The 21251-nt window shown below is 49.3% G+C and overlaps 2 protein-coding genes across 2 annotated transcripts; both read left to right on the top strand.

The window, feature by feature from the left end:
* Window positions 1-407: 407 nt before the first annotated feature.
* Window positions 408-1307, top strand: LOC137456483 (olfactory receptor 14A16-like; the record flags this gene model as incomplete). The annotated part of the gene is made up of 1 exon (XM_068167949.1): window positions 408-1307. A coding segment is annotated over exon 1 (900 nt), but the record flags the coding sequence as incomplete, so codon positions are not given.
* Window positions 1308-13970: 12663 nt separating this feature from the next.
* LOC137456518 (olfactory receptor 14A16-like) lies at window positions 13971-17222 on the top strand. The gene is made up of 2 exons (XM_068167983.1): window positions 13971-14885; window positions 16974-17222. The coding sequence occupies exons 1-2, from the start codon at window positions 13971-13973 to the stop codon at window positions 17220-17222; spliced, it is 1164 nt and encodes a 387-aa protein (XP_068024084.1).
* The last annotated feature ends 4029 nt before the right edge of the window (window positions 17223-21251 follow it).

The following is a 21251-nucleotide window of genomic DNA, read 5'->3' as shown; positions in this document are numbered from 1 at the left end:
GGCAGCTGGACTTCAGCATACCAAGCAATCAGCACTTTCTCACATCTCCTCTCCGCCAGTATATTATCAACAGAGAATTCTTCAAGGCCTGAATTGCACAGGTGTTCCTGGGACCCATGTCCCCTCTTGTCCGACAACATAACATCTTCAAGGCAGCACAGGGGAAAGTGCAGGGCAGAGGGAGCAGCCTGATGGGCACTGTAGCTCCACTGTAGCAGAGCCAAGATGAGTCCTTGGCAGCACATGGCCTGAGCTCCTGCTCCTCACAGCAGCCTCAGCCAGACAAAGCAGACAGCAAATCCATTTCAGCTGGAGGATTGCTGTGCCCCCTGGAGTGCTGCTTCTCAGAGGAGTCTCTCATCAAGTTTTGCTTTCTTTTTTTTCTTAGACATTCCCACAGGCAGCAGATGGCCAACAGCAGCTCCATCACCCACTTCCTCCTCCTGCCATTCTCAGGCACAAGGCAGCTGCAGCTCCTGCACTTCTGCCTCTTCCTGGCCATCTACCTGGCTGCCCTGCTGGGCAATGGCCTCATCATCACCACCATAGCCTGGCACCACCACCTCCACACCCCCATGTACTTTTTCCTCCTCAACCTCGCCCTCCTTGACCTGGGTGCCATCTCCACTACTGTGCCAAAATCCATGGCCAATTCCTTGAGGGACACCAGGGACATCTCCTATGCAGGATGTGTTGCTCAGGTCTTTCTGTTTGTATTTTTCATTTCAGCAGAGTTTTCTCTCCTCACCACCATGTCCTATGATCGCTACATTGCCATCTGCAGACCCCTGCACTATGAGACTCTCCTGGGCAGCAGAGTTTGTGTCCACATGGCAGCAGCTCCCTGGGCCTGTGGGTTTCTCCATGCTCTGCTGCATACAACCAATACATTTTCCCTGCCCCTCTGCCAGGGCAATGTTCTGCACCAGTTCTTCTGTGAAATCCCCCAGATCCTCAAGCTCTCCTGCTCCACATCCTACCTCAGGGAGCTTTGGCTTATTTTGGTCAGTGCCTGTTTATACTTTGTCTGTTTTGTGTTCATTGTGGTGTCCTATGTGCAGATCTTCAGGGCAGTGCTGAGGATCCCCTCTCAGCAGGGACGCCACAAAGCCTTTGCCACCTGCCTCCCTCACCTGGCTGTGGTCTCCCTCTTTCTCAGCACTGGCATCTTTGCCTGCCTGAAGCCTCCCTCCATCTCCTCCCCATCCTTGGACTTGGTGGTGTCAGTTCTGTACTCAGTGGTGCCTCCAGCAGTGAACCCTCTCATCTACAGCCTGAGGAACCAGGAGCTCAAGGCCGCCCTGAGCCAACTGATCCCTGGATGTTTTGAGAAGCAATAAACTCTTTGTCTTCTCCTGTAGAGCAGTTCTGATGTCACTCAGTGCAGGCCCAGCCTGGTTGCTCGAGTTCTGGCTGCCCCTGGGGCTGTTCCCATTATGACAATGCTGTACCCACACAAATGTCTTTCAGACCATTTCTGGTTCAGTGTTGTCCTGTCTGCTGTGACTCAGAGGCTGCAGACATGAGGAGCTGTGCTCCCTGTGTGTTCAACACAATAGAGGACCCTGCAAGGAGTTCTTTCTCTGAGTTTGTTCCTTGAGTTGTTCTGTGGAGCTGCAGGGCAGTGCCTGTGTGCAGAGGTGGAGGGGCAGAGTCCCAGCACAGCAGCAGTGCCAGGCAGCCCCAGAGCTTGGGCTGAGCTACTCTTTCTTCCCTTCCAGCCTCTCCTGCTGAGCCTCGGTGCTGGGCCAATGCCTGAGTGCTCTGGCAGCTTGGGCACTGTGCTGCTGTGTGGCAGTGCTGGCACTCCAGGCAGGCACAGGTCAGGGCTGCTTCTGGGACAGAGCTTGTGAGAGTCTAATAAGTTTGTCTCTCTCTATGTGAGTCAACAAAGATAAAGTGATAGCAGAGCCACTGGAAAAAAGGTGGAAAGAATCCTGTCCACCAATCCTGGATGCAAATCAGCTTGTGATTGCATCGTGATAACACGGGACTACAACAATGGACCCAAGGACCCAGCCATCACACCTTTAGGGCAAGATAATCACCACCTGTTTCCTGAGCTTTGTCTGGATGGAGACAGGGTAGACGGAGATTCCCCCCTCCTCCAGCCAGGGTCTTGCCCAAACACACAGATTTCCTGCCACTGGAATTCCTGAGGGACAATATTTGACTACATACCTAAGGACTAAAAAACTGTATAAAAGACTGGAGCAACTACTGGTTTGTAGAGAGAAACAGAGGAGAGAAACAGAGGAGAAAAACGGGGAGAAAAATGGAGATGAAGGAAAACACAGGAGACGGGCCAGGCCGCTGAGAAGCCGGGACAATGCTGCTCCGGAGAAAAGAAGCTGCCCGGAGGACCACAGCTCCAGCCAAATCCTCAGCACCGTTCCTGTATCAACCCAACATCTCCCCAGAGGACCACAGCTGTTCTCCAGCAAAAGCCTCACCACGGTGTCTCTACAAACCCAACATCTCCTGCAGCACCTTTCCTCCACAGACTTTATCTTGGGGGGGATGAGGGGTGTGGTAATATAATTCCTTTCCTTTTCTATCTCTCGTCTCTCTCTCTCTTTTCTCCCTTTCCCTTCTTATGTCCACTTTCTCTATTTTCTCCCTCTTCCTTTCTTATGTCCACTTTATTTATGTAATAAATAGTCTAGCTGTTGATACTTTGGCCTCGTTTGTGCCTTTAATTTCACAACACGGGAATATTTAAAAGAACTGTGTCTCTGGACCGAGACATCTAATGTCTCCGGACCGAGACATTTAAATGGTGTAGTCGGCAGGATTCCCGTGCAGTGAAAAGTATCACAGCAAAATTATTGCATTTCTGAGAACCCCGAAATGTGTGTGTGTGCCTGAGACGTACTTTTAGTACGAAGCGAGTGTGGAGTCCAGATTCGCGTTTCCACTCGCCCTAGAGGGAAGTGGCCGGAGAAGAACGAAGCGAAATTTTCAGAGAGACTGTGTGGGAGTTCTCAAAAGCTTTAAATGTGTGTGCTTTCTTGGGGAAGATTATCCGGGGTACAACTGTTGGTTTTATAGTGTGACCTCCTCGAGAATCCTCTGTACCCTGCTTTAAATGTGCGTGCTTTCCCGGGGAAGATTATCTGGGGTACAACTGTTGACTTTATAGTGTGACCTCCCCGAGAATTCTCAGTACCCTCTTTTAGGAAACCCATTGTTGGTGATATTTGTAAAGTGTGGCTTTCCCGAGAAGCCCAGTATTGAAGCAAAAGTTGAGAAACTTCTGCTGGTGTGTGTTCTCTCAGGGAAACAGAGTGACTCTTCCCTAAGAATCACAAGGTTGTTATCCTAGTGTAACAAAAAATTTTGAGGTACAAAAGCTGAGAAGCTTTTGCAAGTGTGGGTTCACTCAGGGAAATAGTGTGACTTCCTTGAGAAGCCCAGGTTGCTGTTGTTTTTTCTTGTGTGTGACCTCTCCTGAGAAATCTATTGTGCATTTTTCCTGGAGAAGATTATTTTGGAGTAAGCCTTTCAAAAGTGTACGTTTTTCCCAGGGAAGCTTTTGTTGGTACAAACAGTGTTTTGATCTGACTTCCCCGTGAAACTTAGTGCCCTATTAAGAAATGCTTTGTGAAACAAAAGAGATGGCCGGGAGTGAGAAGCTTTTTAACCTTTTAGAAGTTCACGGTGCCCGCCCATCTGTACAGGTACTTGACTGGGCCCATGAAAATTGGCATAATTTCCAGAGTGTGGCTGATAGAATTGTGGCCCTGCAGAAAGATGCACGAGCAAAAGCCGGGAAAGGCAAAGGTTTTATTTGTACGGTTTTAGGTGCCTGTTTAGCCGCCTCAGTGAAGGAGAAAGAGGAATGGCATGAACAGGAGAATATAACTATTTCCTCTTTGCAGGACTTAGTTTCGTCACTACAAAGCCATGTTGCCACTTTGAAAGACGTAGTGGCAGATCTTAAAATTCAATTGGAAAAGGAGAGGAGGCAAAATTCGTATTTGGACTCAAAAGAGGGAGTGAATTACTTGGAGTCTGCTCCTATGTGCCCTCGGGCAGAATTGACAGCAGCTAAGGAAGCTGCTGCGCATATCAGACCTCTCATTAAAACTGAAGTTTTATATGAGGATGGGGAGGTTACCCCCACTATCACAACCAAAGAAACGCCTTTCTCCTACACTGAATTGGCCAAAATTCGTAAAGAATTTGCACGCTCTGCTGAGGAATCTGAGGTGGAATATGTCTGGCGAGTTTCAAAAACTGGAGGTGATCAGATTCTGTTAACAGAAGCTGAAGCCATGGGCTATTGGGGTGATAATGTTTTCCTAACTACAAAAAACAGAAGTGGAGCCTGGAGTCTTACGCAAAGAGCTGCCTATTGGGCATTGGGTTTGATCCAAAGGAGAGGGGTGAACCCCTAATTCTGCGGGGAGGGATGAATCAGATAATGGAGAATGTGCAAAAAGCTGCATGCCTGCAGATGATATATGAAAGGGAACTAAAACATCATTTTGAATCCCCTCTTTCTGTCCTGGTGGATGCAAACAGAATGACTCCTTTGATCAGGGGTCTCAATGACTTGCTTAAAATAAGAGGTATCCAGCTTCAAAAAGAAATAGCTAATACCCCACTTTCTTCCAGGACATGGCAAGACGTGGGGAGGGAGTTACTAGATTATGCTAGGCAGTATAGTGTACCTGAGGAAATGAAAAAACCTCAAACTAGAGGCTTGAGACATGTGAAAATGACTCACCCACCAAGCCCCCAGGGCCAGATGCGCCGTATTCCTAGTAGGCACCTGGCTAGGGGCAGGGAACACTTGAATACCCGGCAATTTTGGTGGGGGGTGGGTCAGAAGAAACGTATTCCAAAAGAAGTGGTTGATGGGGTAGCCACGAGGCAATTAGAAATCATTGTGAAATGCTGGCCCGAGCCTAAAAAGAGGGCTGAGGTCACTGCTCCCCTCTTGGTGGGACCATTTGATGAATTGAGGGGTATGCACCCCAGGGCAACCAAGGGCTTCACTTCCCAGCGGTGAATTGGGGGGTGAAGCATGAGTCAGGAGATCACCAAAAAATTGTACTTGGTTTGGAAAAAGGCCTTTGTTTGTGTTTAGCTTGGCTTTGAGAGAACCTGAAACAATCAACGATACTTACAGGCCCATTCAAAGTAATTATCACCTGAGAGGGTGGCTCTGAATGGTAACCTGGAAATACCAGTTTTGTATGTTTCAAGGTTGTGTTTCTTATTTAAGTTCTAATGCTAAATTTAAGTTCTAATGCTGAAGACTACCTGATGTATTGTATAAGGACTTGTCTTGCTACAATATGGAAGACTTCTCAAGTTTTGCACCACAGAAGACATCTCTTCAAGGACTGTACTTTCCATAACCCCGCAGACATTCAGATCTGGACTGAAGCTCTCACTTCAATGCCAAACTGAAGGACTGACGGGGTGGGGAGGGGTATGAGTTTGTTTGTTCTCCTGCCTTCCAGGAGGAACAAGGATGCTTTCACCTTGTGTAATTACCTGGTTTAATTTTGTTATAATTGTCAATCTTGTATAAATCCCTGTTGCATACAGTGATTCAACATGTAGTGTCCAATATGCAGTTTGTGTCTAATGATGGTGTACAACAGATTTGTGCTGTTAGCCAATCAAAACTTATGTCTATTGCAAAAATTGTTTAAAACTTCTTTCCTTTCTTTTCCACTTCTTTCCTTTCTTTTCTTTCTTTCTTCCTTTTATCTTTGATTGACGGGGTGGTGTGAGAGTCTAATAAGTTTGTCTCTCTCTATGTAAGTCAACAAAGATAAAGTGATAGCAGAGCCACTGGAAAGAAGGTGGAAAGAATCCTGTCCACCAATCCTGGATGCAAATCAGCTTGTGATTGCATCGTGATAACACGGGACTACAACAATGGACCCAAGGACCCAGCCATCACGCTTTCTGGGCAGGGTGGTTTCCGCCCATCAAGTACCTTGGGCAGGGTGATACGATGGTTTTCACCACCTGTGTAAAGGAATGTGGGAGGACTTGTCTGGATGGAGATGGGGTAGCCCCCCTCGCCTCCATCCAAAAATCTTGCTCACATACACAGCAATACACAGAAAGATTTCCGGGGGAACAGATACCTGGATTATTTCCTTGCCTCTGGAATACCTGACATACCAACACCTGCCTGAGGACTAAAAAACTGTATAAAAGACTTGAGCAACTGCTGGTTTGTAGAGAGAAACAGAGGAGACAAACAGAGGAGAAAAACGGGGAGAAAAATGGAGATGAAGGAAAACACAGGAGACGGGCCAGGCCGCTGAGAAGAGAAAGCCGGGACGATGCTGCTCCGGAGAAAAGAAGCTGCCCGGAGGACCACAGCTCCAGCCAAATCCTCAGCACCCCTTCTCTACAGACCCAGGCTGCCCAGAGGAGCCTCAGCACCGTTCCTGTATCAACCCAACATCTCCCCAGAGGACCACAGCTGTTCTCCAGCAAAAGCCTCACCACGGTTTCTCTACAAACCCAACATCTCCTGCAGCACCTTTCCTCCACAGACTTTATCTTGGGGGGGATGAGGGGTGTGGTAATATAATTCCTTTCCTCTTCTATCTCTCGTCCCTCTCTCTCTCTCTCTTTTCTCCCTTTCCCTTCTTATGTCCACTTTCTCTATTTTCTCCCTCTTCCTTTCTTATGTCCACTTTCTTTATGTAATAAATAGTCTAGCTGTTGATACTTTGGCCTTGTTTGTGCCTTTAATTTCACAACACGGGAATATTTAAAAGAACTGTGTCTCCGGACCGAGACATCTAATGTCTCCGGACCGTGACAAAACCACAATCAGATATTACATCAGATTTCTTTGGATGATACTTCTTGTGGATTTAAAGAAATATGGGATAAGTTAACTTCTTGCTTATCGAATATAAGTTGCTTTAAAAAAATTGTTTGCAATACCTGTTGGAATAATTGTAATACTGATCTGTGTAATTCATTGTAATTGTTGTTTTAAAATGGTGAGACCTTTAGGTAAAATTGTTTATGCCAATAAGTTACAAGCAAATGGTTATGATCAGAAGGTGATCAAAACAGAGGAACTTAATTATGATCCAAATAAGAAGGTTCTGAAATATCTGGAAATTTTAACGCAAATCAATGGTGACAAAAAAAAAAAAAAAAAAAAAAAGAAAAAGAAAAAGAAAAAGGGGGGTTTCGGTATTTGTTGGTATTAACTGATACGTTTTCTGGGTGGCCTGAAGCATTCCCTTGCAGGACAAATAAGGAAAGAGAAGTAACTAAAGTACTGTTGAATGAAATTATTCCATGGTTTGGGGTACCGAAGAGCATTTCTTCGGATAGAGGTACACATTTCTGTGCAAAAGCAGTGAGAGCAATAAGCAAAGCATTACAAATCAAATGGCAATTACACACGCCTTACCGTCCACAGGCCAGTGGGCAAGTGGAAAAGATGAATCACCTTATTAAACAGCAAATTGCCAAAATATGTCAGGAGACTAATTTGCAGTGGTATCAAGCTCTGCCTATTGCTCTACTGAGGCTGAGAGTCAAACCAAGATCAAAAGAAAAGTTAAGCCCATTTGAAATTTTGTATGGTAGACCTTATGCTATGCAAGTCGTGAATGGGGACGCTATAGGCCAAATCGGTGATCAGTACATTTATGATTATGTAATTACGGTGGGGAAACAACTCAACAGGAATGCTACTGTGGTGATAGAGCACCAACCTAAACAACCTGATTGTAAATTGCATCCGTTTAATCCCGGTGATTGGGTGTATGTTAAGAATCTTTTAGTAAAACCCCTACAAGAGAAGTGGGAAGGACCTTTCCAAGTGCTGCTGACTACCTTCACCGCGGTTCGGATCAAGGAGCGACCTACGTGGATCCATTATTCACGAGTCAAGAAAGCTCCGGAGAACAAACAAGAGGAGCAGACGTCATGATCCTGACTCCACCTCAAACCTTTACAACTCTGATCATTGGACTCTCGATAAGTATAGCTCTTCCCCAAGGCTCTGCCCCAATAGACCCATGGTCTCATGCACACCAGTGTATCCACCCGGAGAGGGGAGTGAAGGGACCCTATTTCGAGGTTTATGCCTTACGTAACAATCAGCCATACATGAGTAAAGTATGGCATCAGCCCTCCATGGTAGCATACAAGGGAGACCAAATCCAAATTGGGTGTCGAGAGCTTGACCCAGTGGAAGGAAAAACAAGTCAGCTAGTATTAACAATTCGACCCTTGATGCCAGCCTCTAAACATAACCTAATTACCTTTAGTCCAGTGAAAATGGGCAAGCCCACCATCTGGATCCAGCAAAAGGGCCCAATTTCATGCCAGTGGAGTGACTTCAGGGAAGATCCACCCGGATTACAACCCCATCACTCGGTAATTTATAGAGAAGATTTGCTTGGGGAACTACATCCCCAAAACATAACCCTTGACCTTCACCCTCTTCTCTTTCCTGCGGGAAAGATCGTAGCATCTAATGGTCCTGAGGGAGGGAAAGCACGGTGTGAGATGACATTTAGATTGGATCAGTCAATGTCGTTCGTATGCGAAAGACAGTTGAAAATGCTGGAACGGGGTTTTAGCTTCCTTGGGCATGCTGTCGAATTTAAGGTGGCAATTGGTTAGCACAGAGGCATGTATTCCTAGAGGACAATTAGGCTATGTTTGCGAAAACGCTGTAGTAGAAGCAGAAGATTTATGCTTAGATGTCGAAAATAGTGTATGTACCTTTGAAATGCTTTCACATAATAGAACACAATCACAAGTTTACTATATAGGGAATGGGTGTGCTTGCGTGAGGACAGCTTGTGACAACGTCACTATGGATAATTGCCAAGAGGAGACTAACAATACTAACTTCTGTGTGTGCAACTTCACCAAAATAGTGGGTCGTGATTTTCACTATACTGTCCCAATAACTACTCAACAGCTAATTAACGCAAACTTTAATCTATATCAAGAGATGCCGAAATTACAAATAGGGATGGACGTCAAAATTCTTAAAGCGATGCTCGCACATCCTAAAGTGAAGAAATTGGTGCAACAGGTGAATCAAACGACTAAACGAATGGTATGGCAGGTAGAACATAATTCAGAAAAAATAACAGATGTCCTGACCAAAGTAGAACAAGTAGGCCAGCAACATTGGTGGGACATCTTTACAGGATACTCCCCAACAGCTACACAGGTCTTCAACTATCTGGTGCACCCAATACTAATAGTAATTGTAGTTCTGTTACTATTAACTCTCACAAATATTTGTATGTGGTGGAGACTAAGAATCATAATGAAAAGGACCCAAATGGTTTGGGCTATGGTACGAGCGTATCAGCGCCCTATAGGATTAGAATTTGACGAAAGAATTCATAAGTTATAAGAAAAAAAGGGGGAAATGAAGCCCCAAAACAGATAGCTTTCGAGAATGTGAAGCAATTGAAGGAAGCACAAACCACATAGAGCAATAAATCGCTAAGGCCTGGGACACTGTGACAGAAAAAGGAGATAAGTGATAAGGGCTGACGAAGTGAGCATGATTCAGAACCAGAAAGGTCAAACTGACCCTAACAGCCTTGTCCAGTCAGTAAAACTAAGCCAGGCACACCGGGAATTGACCACCAAGAAGATCGTCAAAAGAGATGTCCCTGCCCACGCTCCGCCTACACCACGCCTCTTATGAATACGTATGCAGAGATATGATTATGTATGTGATCTGATGCAATACCACATCCAAAACTGTATAAAAGACATGCTTTTGTTACGGGAAAGGCAGAAATCCATTTAGTGATTTCTCCAACGCGTTGCCAATAAAAATACCTCCTGTCTATCTGACTTAAACTGAGTCTCTTAGGCAGTTATTCTTGCCTTTTGGGGCAAAATTTGGCATCATGTTTGCATGGATCAGAGAAGAAGGACATCCATAGACATGGGTGAGAGATGGGAACAAAGCAGGATTGTGCAGGAAGGAGGAACCAGCACAAGTTCTGCACCATGAGGGTAGTGGAACACTGGAACAGGTTGCCCAGGGAGGGGACTAGGGTCCCATCCCTGGTGAGATTGAAGGTAAGGCTTGACAGGGCTCTGGGCAACCTGATCTACTTGAGTATGACCCTGGGAAGGTTGGACAAGATAACCTCTGGAGGTCCCTTCCAGCCCAGCCCATTCTGTGATCAGTAAGATACGGGAACCAAGCAGATTCTGCATGAAGTGCAAAAGGAAGACACCACCTGGGGCTTCTCAGAGCTCTGGGCCTGGCTATGGTTGTGGATTCCTGCCTTGGACTTCAGTCTCAAGAAGTTGGTTGGAGCAATAACCCTGAGCTTGTTCCCCTTTGTTTGCATGGCTGTTAGAGTGCAGGGCATGTGTGAGTGCTGGTCTGCTTGAGGGAGCAGAACAGGGGACAGCAAGGACCTCTCTGGGAAGAGCTGGGGCAAATGTCACCTTCAAGAGCAGGCCCTAAGCCTCTGTATTCTCCTAAGCTGCCATTGCAAGGACCAGGCCTAAGGCCTGTCTGCAGTTCATAGAGCAATACTGAGCAAGACTTTCCTGAGGTTCTTTTCCCTTCTTTCTGTTGCTTTTGGGAGACTCTTGAGTTTCTCATTCCATCAGCTGGGCAGGAGATGTTCTCCTCACCTTTCACTACATGTTTTGGAATCTCTTGGGTTTGTCACCAGACATTGGTTTGTTCACCAGCTGTGTTCAGACTTTTCCCTCCACCTTCTAATCACAGAAACAGAGAATCAACCAGGTTGGAAAACATCTCAGAGATCATCAAGTCCAACCTACCACCAAACACCCCCTGACAGCTAAACCATGGCTCCAAGTGCCACATCCAATCTTTTTTTGAACACCTCCAGGGATGGTGACTCCACCACCTCCCTGGGCAGCACATTCCATTGGTCAGTTCATCTTTTTGTGAAGAACTTTCTCCTCATCCTGAGCCTAAACTTCCCCTGGTGTGGCCAATTATTAAATATTAATAACAACCATAACAGGACTCCTTCCCAGTACAGATTGTGTCCACACCCAGCAGAGGCTACACCACCTGAAGCCTTCTAACCACTTCTCTGGGACTCCTCCCAGTACCACCTATATTCCCTTTCCCACTTCATGACAGATTGGGCCCCATCCCACTACAAACTGTCTGCCTGTTGTTTGGATCCGGATGTTCCGGTGTGTCTCATCCCCAGTCAGAAAGGCACTACAGGGTCTGAGAGGAACCATTCAATATAACTGGGATGGACAAACGATGCACACAGTGAAGAAGGCCAACTGCAGCTGGTCTATGGCAGGAGGAGTGTGGCCACCCAGACACTGGAGTTGTCCTCCCCGAGGACTCAGCGCTGCTGTGGCCACATCTGGATGCTTGGTGTCTGGGTGTGGGAATGTCCAGTCTGAAGGAATTGAGAGGAACTGCAGAGACCGCAGAGGAGATCTGCCAGGATGGGAGCTGACATCTCTGTTTGGAGGCTGAGTGACCTGGGCTGCTTCAGCCTGCTGAATGGAGGCTCAGGGCACTGCCATAGCAGGGTGCACATGGCTGAAGGGTGGTTTCAGAGAGGGTGGAGCCCTTCTGGGGAGTGGGAAGAGATTAAAAACTCCACTCAGTGCAGCTTGGAAGGTTCAGAGCAGAGATGAGGACAAAGAAATATCCCTCAAAGGGCAGAGCTGCTATGCATGAGGCCATCCAGAGGTGTCAGGAAATGGCAGGGAGAGCTGAGACAGCTCAGGGAAGGGATGGAAATGGCAGGGGGAGAGCTTAGTGGGGAAGCAAGATTGGTGTCAGCAGCCTGAAGGGGAAGAGCTGCAGGCATGGGACAGTGAAGGAGAGGCTGCAGGAGGGATGGGCAAGGGCTCTGGCAAGGCTGAGAGGCCCAACAGGACCAAGGTCTTTGTCCTCTTGGCTCTGGCAGTTGCCTCTGCCACCAAGGCCTGTGAGGAGAAACTTGGCTTTGAGGCTTTGAGGTTCTTCTATTGCAAGGGCAGTGGTCAGGGCTTGGCCTTTATGCTTCCTAGACCAAAGGCAAGTTTTTCTCCCTTGTACTTTACCTTTGTCTCCCTGCAATCCTGGCCTCTAACAAGCTGCTCTAACGAGTCCCTGGGGAGCCTTTGGCAGTAACAAGCCTCAGTGAGGCCAATCAGTGCTTCAAGGTACTTTGGAGTTTTCTTCTGACTTGGACTTCTTGAGAGGCTTCTTGGCAGCAGCTTGGCAGAGTCTCCTGGCAGTGCCTAAGGATGATGTCATCAGCCCCAAATACTCCATGGGGCTCATTAAATACTGCTGAACCTCTAATTATTGCCAAGGTTTCAGCAGCTAATTATCATAGTATCATAAGATCTGCCTTGCCAGGGGCTTGGGGTCAGGGCTTGGCCCTTTGGATCAATGAAACCCCTCCAGGTTTCCTCAGCAGCAGAGCCACCTTGAGCTGCTTGTCCTGACCTGTCAGCGCTGACTCACTTCTCTGCTCTCACCACAGCCTGGAGATGCTTCAGTGCCTCCAGTGATGCTTCCCTTGCATCCACTCTGTCCTGCTCTAATCAGACCCTGGGGACCCTTTCCCAGTATGCTTCAGTGGGACCCATTAAAAGTAGAAGAAACTTCAGAGTTTGAATCTGACTTTGACTTCTGGAGAGGTTTCATCAGCTTCTCAGTCTCTGAGGTTCATGGACTTGGCAACAAAGCCACCAGAGGACTCCTTTAAAAAACCTGGGATGGTCCTTTTGTGCTGAGCTGGGCCAGGCTCCTTGGCTGGAAGGTGTTGCTGGCAAGCAGGCAGCGCTGCAGAGAGACAGATCTGGCCAGGAGCAGCTCCTCTGCACAGCACAGAAGGGCTGAGGACACTGCCCGAGGATCTCAGGGAGATGAGGAAGGCAGCAAGCTTCAATGTGTCCAGGACTTGGAGGATGACTGAGAGCTCACTGGAGGAGAAGTCACTGCAGTCACTGACACAGTGAGGCTGTGGGTGCAGCACACTGCAGCTGTAGCTCCTGGGGGCATCTCTATCTCAGCAGCTGATGCTCAGCTGAAGGTTCCTGGAGAGTGCACACAGAAGGAGGACCAAAGCCCTTGAGTTCCACCCTGTGAGCAGCAGTGAGCAGAGCTGGGTAAGGAGAAGGCTTCACCCCCAGCCCCTCTGCCTTTCTCTCTTCCCTTCACTGTCTCTGCAGCACTGCAGGCCTGCTCCCTCTTTCTCCACCTCTCCATGGGTGTGGTGGTTTTAGGCTATGCCTTTATAATTTAGTTACAGATTTTGAGTAGAAAAGTAGAAACAAAATAAATAGATCACTCTTGGGTGTGAAAAGGAAAAGAAAAGATTATTCTAAACAAATTCATTGGATAAATATCCGGAATCAGAGGAGCTGTACCATAACAATTCTCTCTCTCCTCTTCTGAACTCAGCTCTTTTGCTTCACTCAGGATAGATCACCTGCTTTGGCTGGCCTTGGCTAAGTCTAACCCACTGCTTTATTTCTCTCTACACTTCTCCTTTCTCTCTTGGAGCAGGGGTAAGGGTTAGGGGCCAGGGGGTTTCATATCATTTGCTAATTGTAAATCCCTGTCTAATGTTGTCACTCCTGTATGTTTTGTACCTGTTCATTACATTCCATGGTAGAGTGTAGCTCTTGCTTGTCAATACAGCTTCATTTGTTTCTAACTGAGCTGCTCTGGCAATGCTAATGCTTCGGGGAAATTTTCAACCCACCACAATGGGACTCTCATTCCCTGGGATTGGGCTGTTGGTCACTTTCTGTTCTGACACCAGTGGAATCTTCATGGCAATTCTGGGTCCCTGGTGCATTTGAAGCTGTGATAAACTCTGCCATGGGTTGGTAGTGATGGGACAGAGCTGATCCATTCCTCATGCAGCAAAGGGAGGGAGGTTATGATGAGGGTGAGAGAAGTGTGCCCTAACTTGTCATTGCCTTTCCCTCCTTGGACAGGTCTCCATGGCCAGAGGCAGCAGATGGCCAACAGCAGCTCCATCACCCACTTCCTCCTCCTGCCATTCACAGGCACAAGGCAGCTGCAGCTCCTGCACTTCTGCCTCTTCCTGGCCATCTACCTGGCTGCCCTGCTGGGCAATAGCCTCATCATCACCACCATAGCCTGGGACCACCACCTCCACACCCCCATGTACTTCTTCCTCCTCAACCTCGCCCTCCTTGACCTGGGTGCCATCTGCACCACTGTGCCAAAATCCATGGCCAATTCCCTGTGGGACACCAGGGACATCTCCTATGCAGGATGTGCTGTACAAGTCTTCTTTGTATTTTTCTTGCTGACTGCCGAGGTTTCTCTCCTCACCACCATGTCCTATGATCGCTATGTTGCCATCTGCAGACCCCTGCACTATGAGACCCTCCTGGGCAGCAGAGTTTGTGCCCACCTGGCAGCAGCTGCCTGGGGCTGTGGCTTTCTCTATGCTCTGCTGCACACAGCTAATACATTTTCCCTGCCTCTCTGCAAGGGCAATGCTGTGAACCAGTTCTTCTGTGAAATCCCCCAGATCCTCAAGCTCTCCTGCTCCACATCCTACCTCAGGGAACTTTGGCTTATTGTGGCCAGTGTCTGTTTAGTCTTTGTCTGTTTTGTGTTGATTGTGGTGTCCTATGTGCAGATCTTCAGGGCAGTGCTGAGGATCCCCTCTCAGCAGGGACGCCACAAAGCCTTTGCCACCTGCCTCCCTCACCTGGCTGTGGTCTCCCTGTTGCTCAGCACTGGCTTCTTTGCCTACCTGAAGCCCTCCTCCATCTCCTCCCCATCCCTGGACCTGGTGGTGTCAGTTCTGTACTCAGTGGTGCCTCCAGCAGTGAACCCTCTCATCTACAGCCTGAGGAACCAGGACCTCAAGGCTGCCCTGAGCAAACTGATCAATGGATGCTTTCAGAAGCAGTAAACTCTTCTGCAGAGCAGTTCTGATGTCACTTAGTGCAGGCCCAGCCTGGCTGCTAGAGTTCTGGCTGCTGCTGGTGCTGTTCCCCTTGTGAGAATGTTGTTGTACCCACACAAATGTCTTTTTTCAGACTATTTCTACTTCAGTGTTGTCCTGTCTGGTGTGACCCAGAGGCTGCAGACATCAGGAGCTGTGCTCCCTGTGTGTTCAACACAATAAAGGACCCTGCAAGGAGTTGTTTGTCTGAGTTCCTTCCTCCAAGGCTTCTGTGGAGCTGCAGGGCAGTGCCTGTGTGCAGAGGTGGAGGGGCAGAGTCCCAGCACAGCAGCAGTGCCAGGCAGCCCCAGAGCTTGGGCTGTTCTCAGCTGCTCTTTCTTCCCTTCCACCCTCTCCTGCTGAGCCTCTGTGCTGGTGCAATGTCTGAGTGCTCTGGCAGCTTGGGCACTGTGCTGCTGTGTGGCAGTGCTGGGACTGCTGGCAGGATCAGGTCAGGGCTGCTTGTGGGATAGAGCCGTGCTCTTGAGCAGCACTGCCATCACAACAGGAGGTCTCCTCATGCCTTCATACCCCAACCCCCTCCCATTACAGACCTCACCTACTAAGAGTCCAATGTTTTTCTCCAGTCAATTTCTGATTCAGCCCTGGTCTGTCTGCTGTGACCCAGAAACTGCAGACGTGAGGAACACTGTTCCCTGTGTTTTTGACACTATCAAGGACCCTTCAAAGTTTGTTTCTCTGAGCATCTTCCTGAGAGCTTTCTCTGAAGCTGCAGGGCAGTTCCTGTGTGTAGAGGTAAAGAGGTAGAGTGCCAGTAGAGGTTCCTGGGCTTGTCCAGCCTGGAAAAAGGAAGATCTTGGGAGGGATGAGCAGCAGCAAGGCTGTTATCCTGGGAAGAATGTGTCAGGCTCTTGTCCATTGTTCAGGACACTTGGAAAATAGACAATGGTCTGAAACTGACGAGGTTCAGGCTACACAGAGAGAGAAAGTTTTCCAACAGGAGGATAATCAACCCCTGGAAGCTGTTTTCCAGAGAGTGTGCAGGAGCTCTGCCCCAGCAAGTGACCACTACATGTTTGGCTGAAACCCTGAGGAATCTGCTGTGATGCTGGTTGGAGCTGGAGGTTGGTTGAGACACCTCCTGAAGTCCCTTCCAGCCTGACTGCTGCTGTCCTCCCTTGCACTTCATAGCTTCCAATTAGGGAAAGCTCTTGGACTCTCCCTGATCACAGCACTCATTCCCAGCAAGTGCAGAGCTTTCTCACAGGGTATCCCAGCCAGCACTGACCACATCCTTTGCTTCACTCAAGATTTTCTCTGTTACTGTTGTAATACACTCCACAAAGAACCTCTGACCCTCCTGGCCTTGCACTTCTGGGGTTGTACCTTCTGATGGTATTGCTGAGGTTCCTGGGGTATTTACGCCCTCGGGTGGCAACTCCATGGAACAGTTTTCATTCCATGCCTGTAGTGTCCTGCAATCCCCCACACTGTTAGCTTGTTTGGGGCACTGGCCCTCTAACCTTAAATGCTGTCATGCTGGGATTCCAGTCCACAGGGACCTCGACACGTGAGTGGATTTGGCCATCAAAGGCCTCCTGAAGTTTGACAAGGCCAAGGCAAGCAAGGTCTGCACTGGGGCAGAACAACTTCATGCCTCTGGACAGGCTGTGATGTGACCAGCTGGGCAGTGAACATGGGAGGGGGGCATGGGAGTCATGATGGAAGCCACATCAGATGGTGAGGTTCCCATTTCTAAAAGAGAGTGGAGAAACTGGAGAAGTGCAGAAAATTCTCTCATGAAGAGCTTAGAGCCCCACAGCACAGGAGCTGTGTGGCAAGCTGGAGGCAGCTGGGCCTCTCTGGCCTGGTGAAGGGAAGGCACAGGGCAGTCTCAAGGCAGACAGCACCTGCCTGGAGAGGTGATGGAGCCAGGCTCTTCTGCAGTGGCCGATGGCATGGCAGAGACAACAGCTACAAGGTGCTTGCTCCTAGGAGCTTTGCACTGGACCTTAAGCAAGTTGGTGTCTGCTCAGTTTTCTCTGTTTTGTGTTCATTGTGGTGTCCTATGTGCAGATCTTCAGGGCAGTGCTGAGGATCCCCTCTCAGCAGGGACACCACAAAGCCTTTGCCACCTGCCTCCCTCACCTGGCTGTGGTCTCACTCTTTCTCACCACTGGCTTCTTTACCTACCTGAAGCACTCCTCCATCTCTTCCCCATCCTTGGACCTGGTGGTGTCAGTTCTGTACTCAGTGGTGCCTCCAGCAGTGAACCCTCTCATCTACAGCCTGAGGAACCAGGAGCTCAAAGCTGCTCTGAGCTAACTGATCACTGGGTGGTTTCAGAAACAATAAACTCTTTGTCTTCTCTTGCAGAGCAGTTCTGATGTCACTCAGTGAAGGTCCAGCCTGGCTTCTGTACTTTCTGGTTGGGGAGTCTAGTTTTTTACTGTTGGTATCTTCATCCTACACTTTCTAACTCACTCTCTCTCTTTCTGGCCGGAGGTTTGTGTAAGTAGACCTCTGCTCCATGTTGGACCCAGGGCCATTGCAGCTCCTCTGGAGATGAATCCAAACATGGCAGAGCCCTTGAGGGAACTTATCTGCTTAACCCTGCCCTGAGCAGCATCATTGGACAAGAGGATGTGCAGGAGTCTCCTCCACAAATGCAGCAGGACAGAGCCAGCAGCTTCTCCAATCAAACCCTTGGTAGGAAATCTCCCAGATGCATCTGGTGAAACTTGAATCTGCTCAGGCTCTGGCCACAAGGAGGCTGAGGGCTGAGTGTGCAATCATGTGCTCAGTTGTGTCTCAGGAACTCACCATTCAGTAGGAAGCCAAGGACTGGGAAGGGGGAGGTGAGGCCACTTCTGCTTCCTGAGAGGATTGGCCAACAGCAGGAACACAGCTGGGGAAGGGACTGTGAGATCAGTTGTGTCTGCAGGAGGTGATAGGGCAACCCTGGGCTCATGGCTGGCAGATGGGCACAGTGATCTGGGAGATGCCCTCTGCCAAAGGGCCTGGGCTGACTGCAGGAAGGGGCTGATGGTTTGGTTGCTGTGTCTCTGCTGCCTGAGTACCTGATGGGACAGCAGCAGGCACAGGGCCTGGTGCTGTCTATGCAAAAAAGTGCAAGGCCAGCAGCCTTGGGAGGTCCTGGTGAGGTAGGAAAGAGCAGGAGAGAGGAGCACTGCCAGATGGTGGAGCCTGGCAGGTGAAGACTGGCCATGAGGAGCAAGAAACCTCTCTCAAAGGGTAGTGCTGTGGCCTGGGAAGTTCTCCGGAAGGAGTCTGGGATCAGCCCTTCTCTTTGTGTCCCAAGGAGCAGAGTGTGAGTGTGGGCAGGTGTCAGTGAAGGCATGGAAAGGCCAAGGTGGGGAAGTGAGATGAGTGTCTGCAGCCTGCAGGGCAGGAGAAGCAGCTGTGAGACAGTGCAGGACAAAGCTGTGGTAGAGCTGGCAAAGGGCAATGGCAGTGGTGGGAGTGATGAAGAGAAGCCAAAGCTGTGCCCTCTTGACTCTGGCAATTCTCTGCCCCCCAGGCCTGTGAGGAGATGTTGTCCTAAGGCACTGGGAGGTCCTCACTGCCTCTTTCCACAGCCCCAGGAAGGCTGGGGACTGTCAGGCCCTTGTCCTCCACTCAGCATCAGAAACCCTGCAGGGATCCTAAAGGAAGGCTGGAGAGGAACTTTTCATGAGGGTGTCTGGTGACAGGACAGGAGGGAAAGGTTTGAAGGTGAGGAAAAGGAGGTTTAGACTGGGTCTTAGGAAGAAGTTCTTCTGTATGAGGGTTGTGGGACTCTGGAAGAGGCTGTCCAGGGAGGATGCCCTCTCCTGAGGGTGTTGAAGGCCAGGCTGGGTGAGGCCTTGAGCAGACGTTGGAGCAGAGGAGCTCTGAGGTCCCTTCCAACCTAGGCCATGCTATGCTGCTATGAAACCCACCCCCCACCCCCACTGCACCTGAAGAGCCTTGACCCACACATGAGGGACAGGATCTGCCTGCCCAGGGGCTGTGCTCAGGCCTTGGCCTTTGTGCTGCAGAAAGCAGAGCCAGAGTTTGCTCTCCTGCACTTTGCCTTTGTCTGCTGCAATCACAGCCTCTCCTGAGCTGCTCTAACGAGTCCCTGGGGAAGCTTTGGCAGTAACAAGCCTCAGTGGGGCCAATCAATGCTTCAAGGTACTTTGTGTTTTGCTTCCTGCTTCTTGCACAGTTTCTTCACTCTTCTCTCAGTACCTGAGGTTCATGGAATGATTCCCAAGTGCCCTGAGGAGCTCTTTGCATCTTTGTTGTTCACTTCCAGATTTCAAAGTGCACCTCACAAAGCTCAGATTTTGATGGGAAACTATTTGATTCTTTCTCAGATGAGGGCAGAGGTGACAGCAGCATCCACCAAGCCAGAATGATGCAGGCTGTCTGCTCAGGGGGTCTGGAGTGGGAGGAGAAGCTGTCCTTTGAGGGCTGACACTGAGTGGACAACTTTGCTCCTCACCCTCTCCAAGCTCCCCATTGCTGTCCCTGCCCACCTGGGCCTTCCATCCCTGCTCCTTGCATCAGACTTCTCCACTGCTCTCTGCAGCTGGAGCTCACAGCTCCATGGCACCAGCTGCCCCCTGCTCTCCTTAGAGAAATGCCTGCACACAGCCACAGAAGAATTGTTGCTGTTTGGAAGCTAAGCAAAGCCAAGGCTGAGAAAGTTGCCTCAGCAATCCAAGCCCTCTGGACCCATCTGCTCAGCACAAGCTGTCTTTCAGCAGCTTGCCTGTCCACAAGGGTGAGACAAAGCCAACAAGTTCTGCCATGGCTGTGATTTCTCAGCCAGTCAAGAGTTCTTGAGAGTGAGGAGCAGATGAAAAAGGTTGGATCCTAGCAGCCCTTCCTCATGAACCAATCCTGAATTCAAATCTCTTTCTATGGCTGTGCCTAGAGAGAAGCACCAAGCACACAGACACAGGGACAGAGCTGGTTGCTTCTAATAGAACATAGAGCCCCCTAACATGGTGACAGCAAAGGTGTCTCTCCAAAGACACAAAGAGGTGGAAAGGTGGCTGGCAGAGAGGCTGCCCTGGAGTTCAGTTTTCTTCTCCTGGAGCTCAGGGCAAACACTCACAAAGCTTCAACATTCTCAGAGGATGAGAACTGAGCCTGGAGCAGTCTGACTTGGTGCTGGCTCTTGGTGCAGGTTGTGTCTGAGAGATGTCTGAGTGGGGGAGATGCTGGACACAGCTGCTGTGATCCAGGAGAGCTCCAAGGCTCTGGCTTTAGGGTCACTGTATTTAGAGGTGGAGATCCTTGACTTCCATCAGGTGTTTCTCTGATCTGGAGAACCTTGGATGCTGAATCATCCTGGGATCTTTTGCCACTTGCACAGACCCTGAAGTTTTTGACTTTCAGAGTTTTCTATCAGCTCCCTGTTGGCTGTGATCCAAGCACAGATGCACTGAGCTGGCAGGAGGTGACCAACCCCCAAGCCATAGGGAGAGAAGTGCAAGGCTGGGAGAGCCCTGGTCAGGGCTAAGACATTCCTTGCAGGTCAGTCCTCTCCTCTAACCCTTTGCTTCTCTCTGTCTGAGGTCATATCCTTCTCCTCACCATCAGCCCTGCTCCTCTGTGCTGGGGAGAAGCAAAGTTTCAGATCTGCTCCTTGCAACAGGCCAGAAAGTAAAGAACCCAACTTTGGGACAGCAGCAAGAGCCCAGACACCTGCTGACCCCTGAGCACCTCTCAACCCTCTCCAGACCCTCCTCCCAAACCACACTTCACCACTTGTGGAGCTTTGAGGGTCATTGACTGTGATGGGAATTTAGGAGTTCATCTCCCTGAGCTCCAGGTGGTCAGGTATCAGTTGCATGGCCAGAGGGGGATGGTTGTGATGGCTTTGTCCTGGGGGTGTCAGCCCCATCAGCACTACAACCAGGGGACTCAGCACAGGAGTTAGGGCTCTGATCCCTCCATTGCAAGAAGTGACACACAGTGTCCTTACTTCTCAGTCACTCAGTCCCCAAGGATTTGCCCAAGAACCCAGGGGTGACCATTCCTGTCAGCAGCATGGCCTCCCAGAAGGACCTGGACAAGATCTTGGAGGAGAAGAATCACCTGAAGAATAATTTGGAGGAGTCAAAGCTCACCCTTGAGGAATAGTGGAAGTGGTTGATGAAGACATGGATGAGGACAGGAAGGATTAAGAGGAGGAGGAGGAAGACAAAGGTGATGATGGGGAAGAAAAGTGGGATATGGAATAGGAGAAGAATGAACCAAAGGAGGAGGAAGATGAAGAGGAGGAAGAGGGCAGACCCATATCAGCCCTTCTGTGCCACCCAAGCAGCCACATCAGTGCCCTGAGGGTGGGCAAAGCTT

Source organism: Melanerpes formicivorus, unplaced genomic scaffold (genome assembly GCF_026170545.1).
Source record: "Melanerpes formicivorus ecotype bairdi unplaced genomic scaffold, bMelFor1.0.p_v2 SCAF_126, whole genome shotgun sequence".
Taxonomy (NCBI): domain Eukaryota; kingdom Metazoa; phylum Chordata; class Aves; order Piciformes; family Picidae; genus Melanerpes; species Melanerpes formicivorus.
This window is presented reverse-complemented; position numbering and strand designations above follow the sequence as displayed.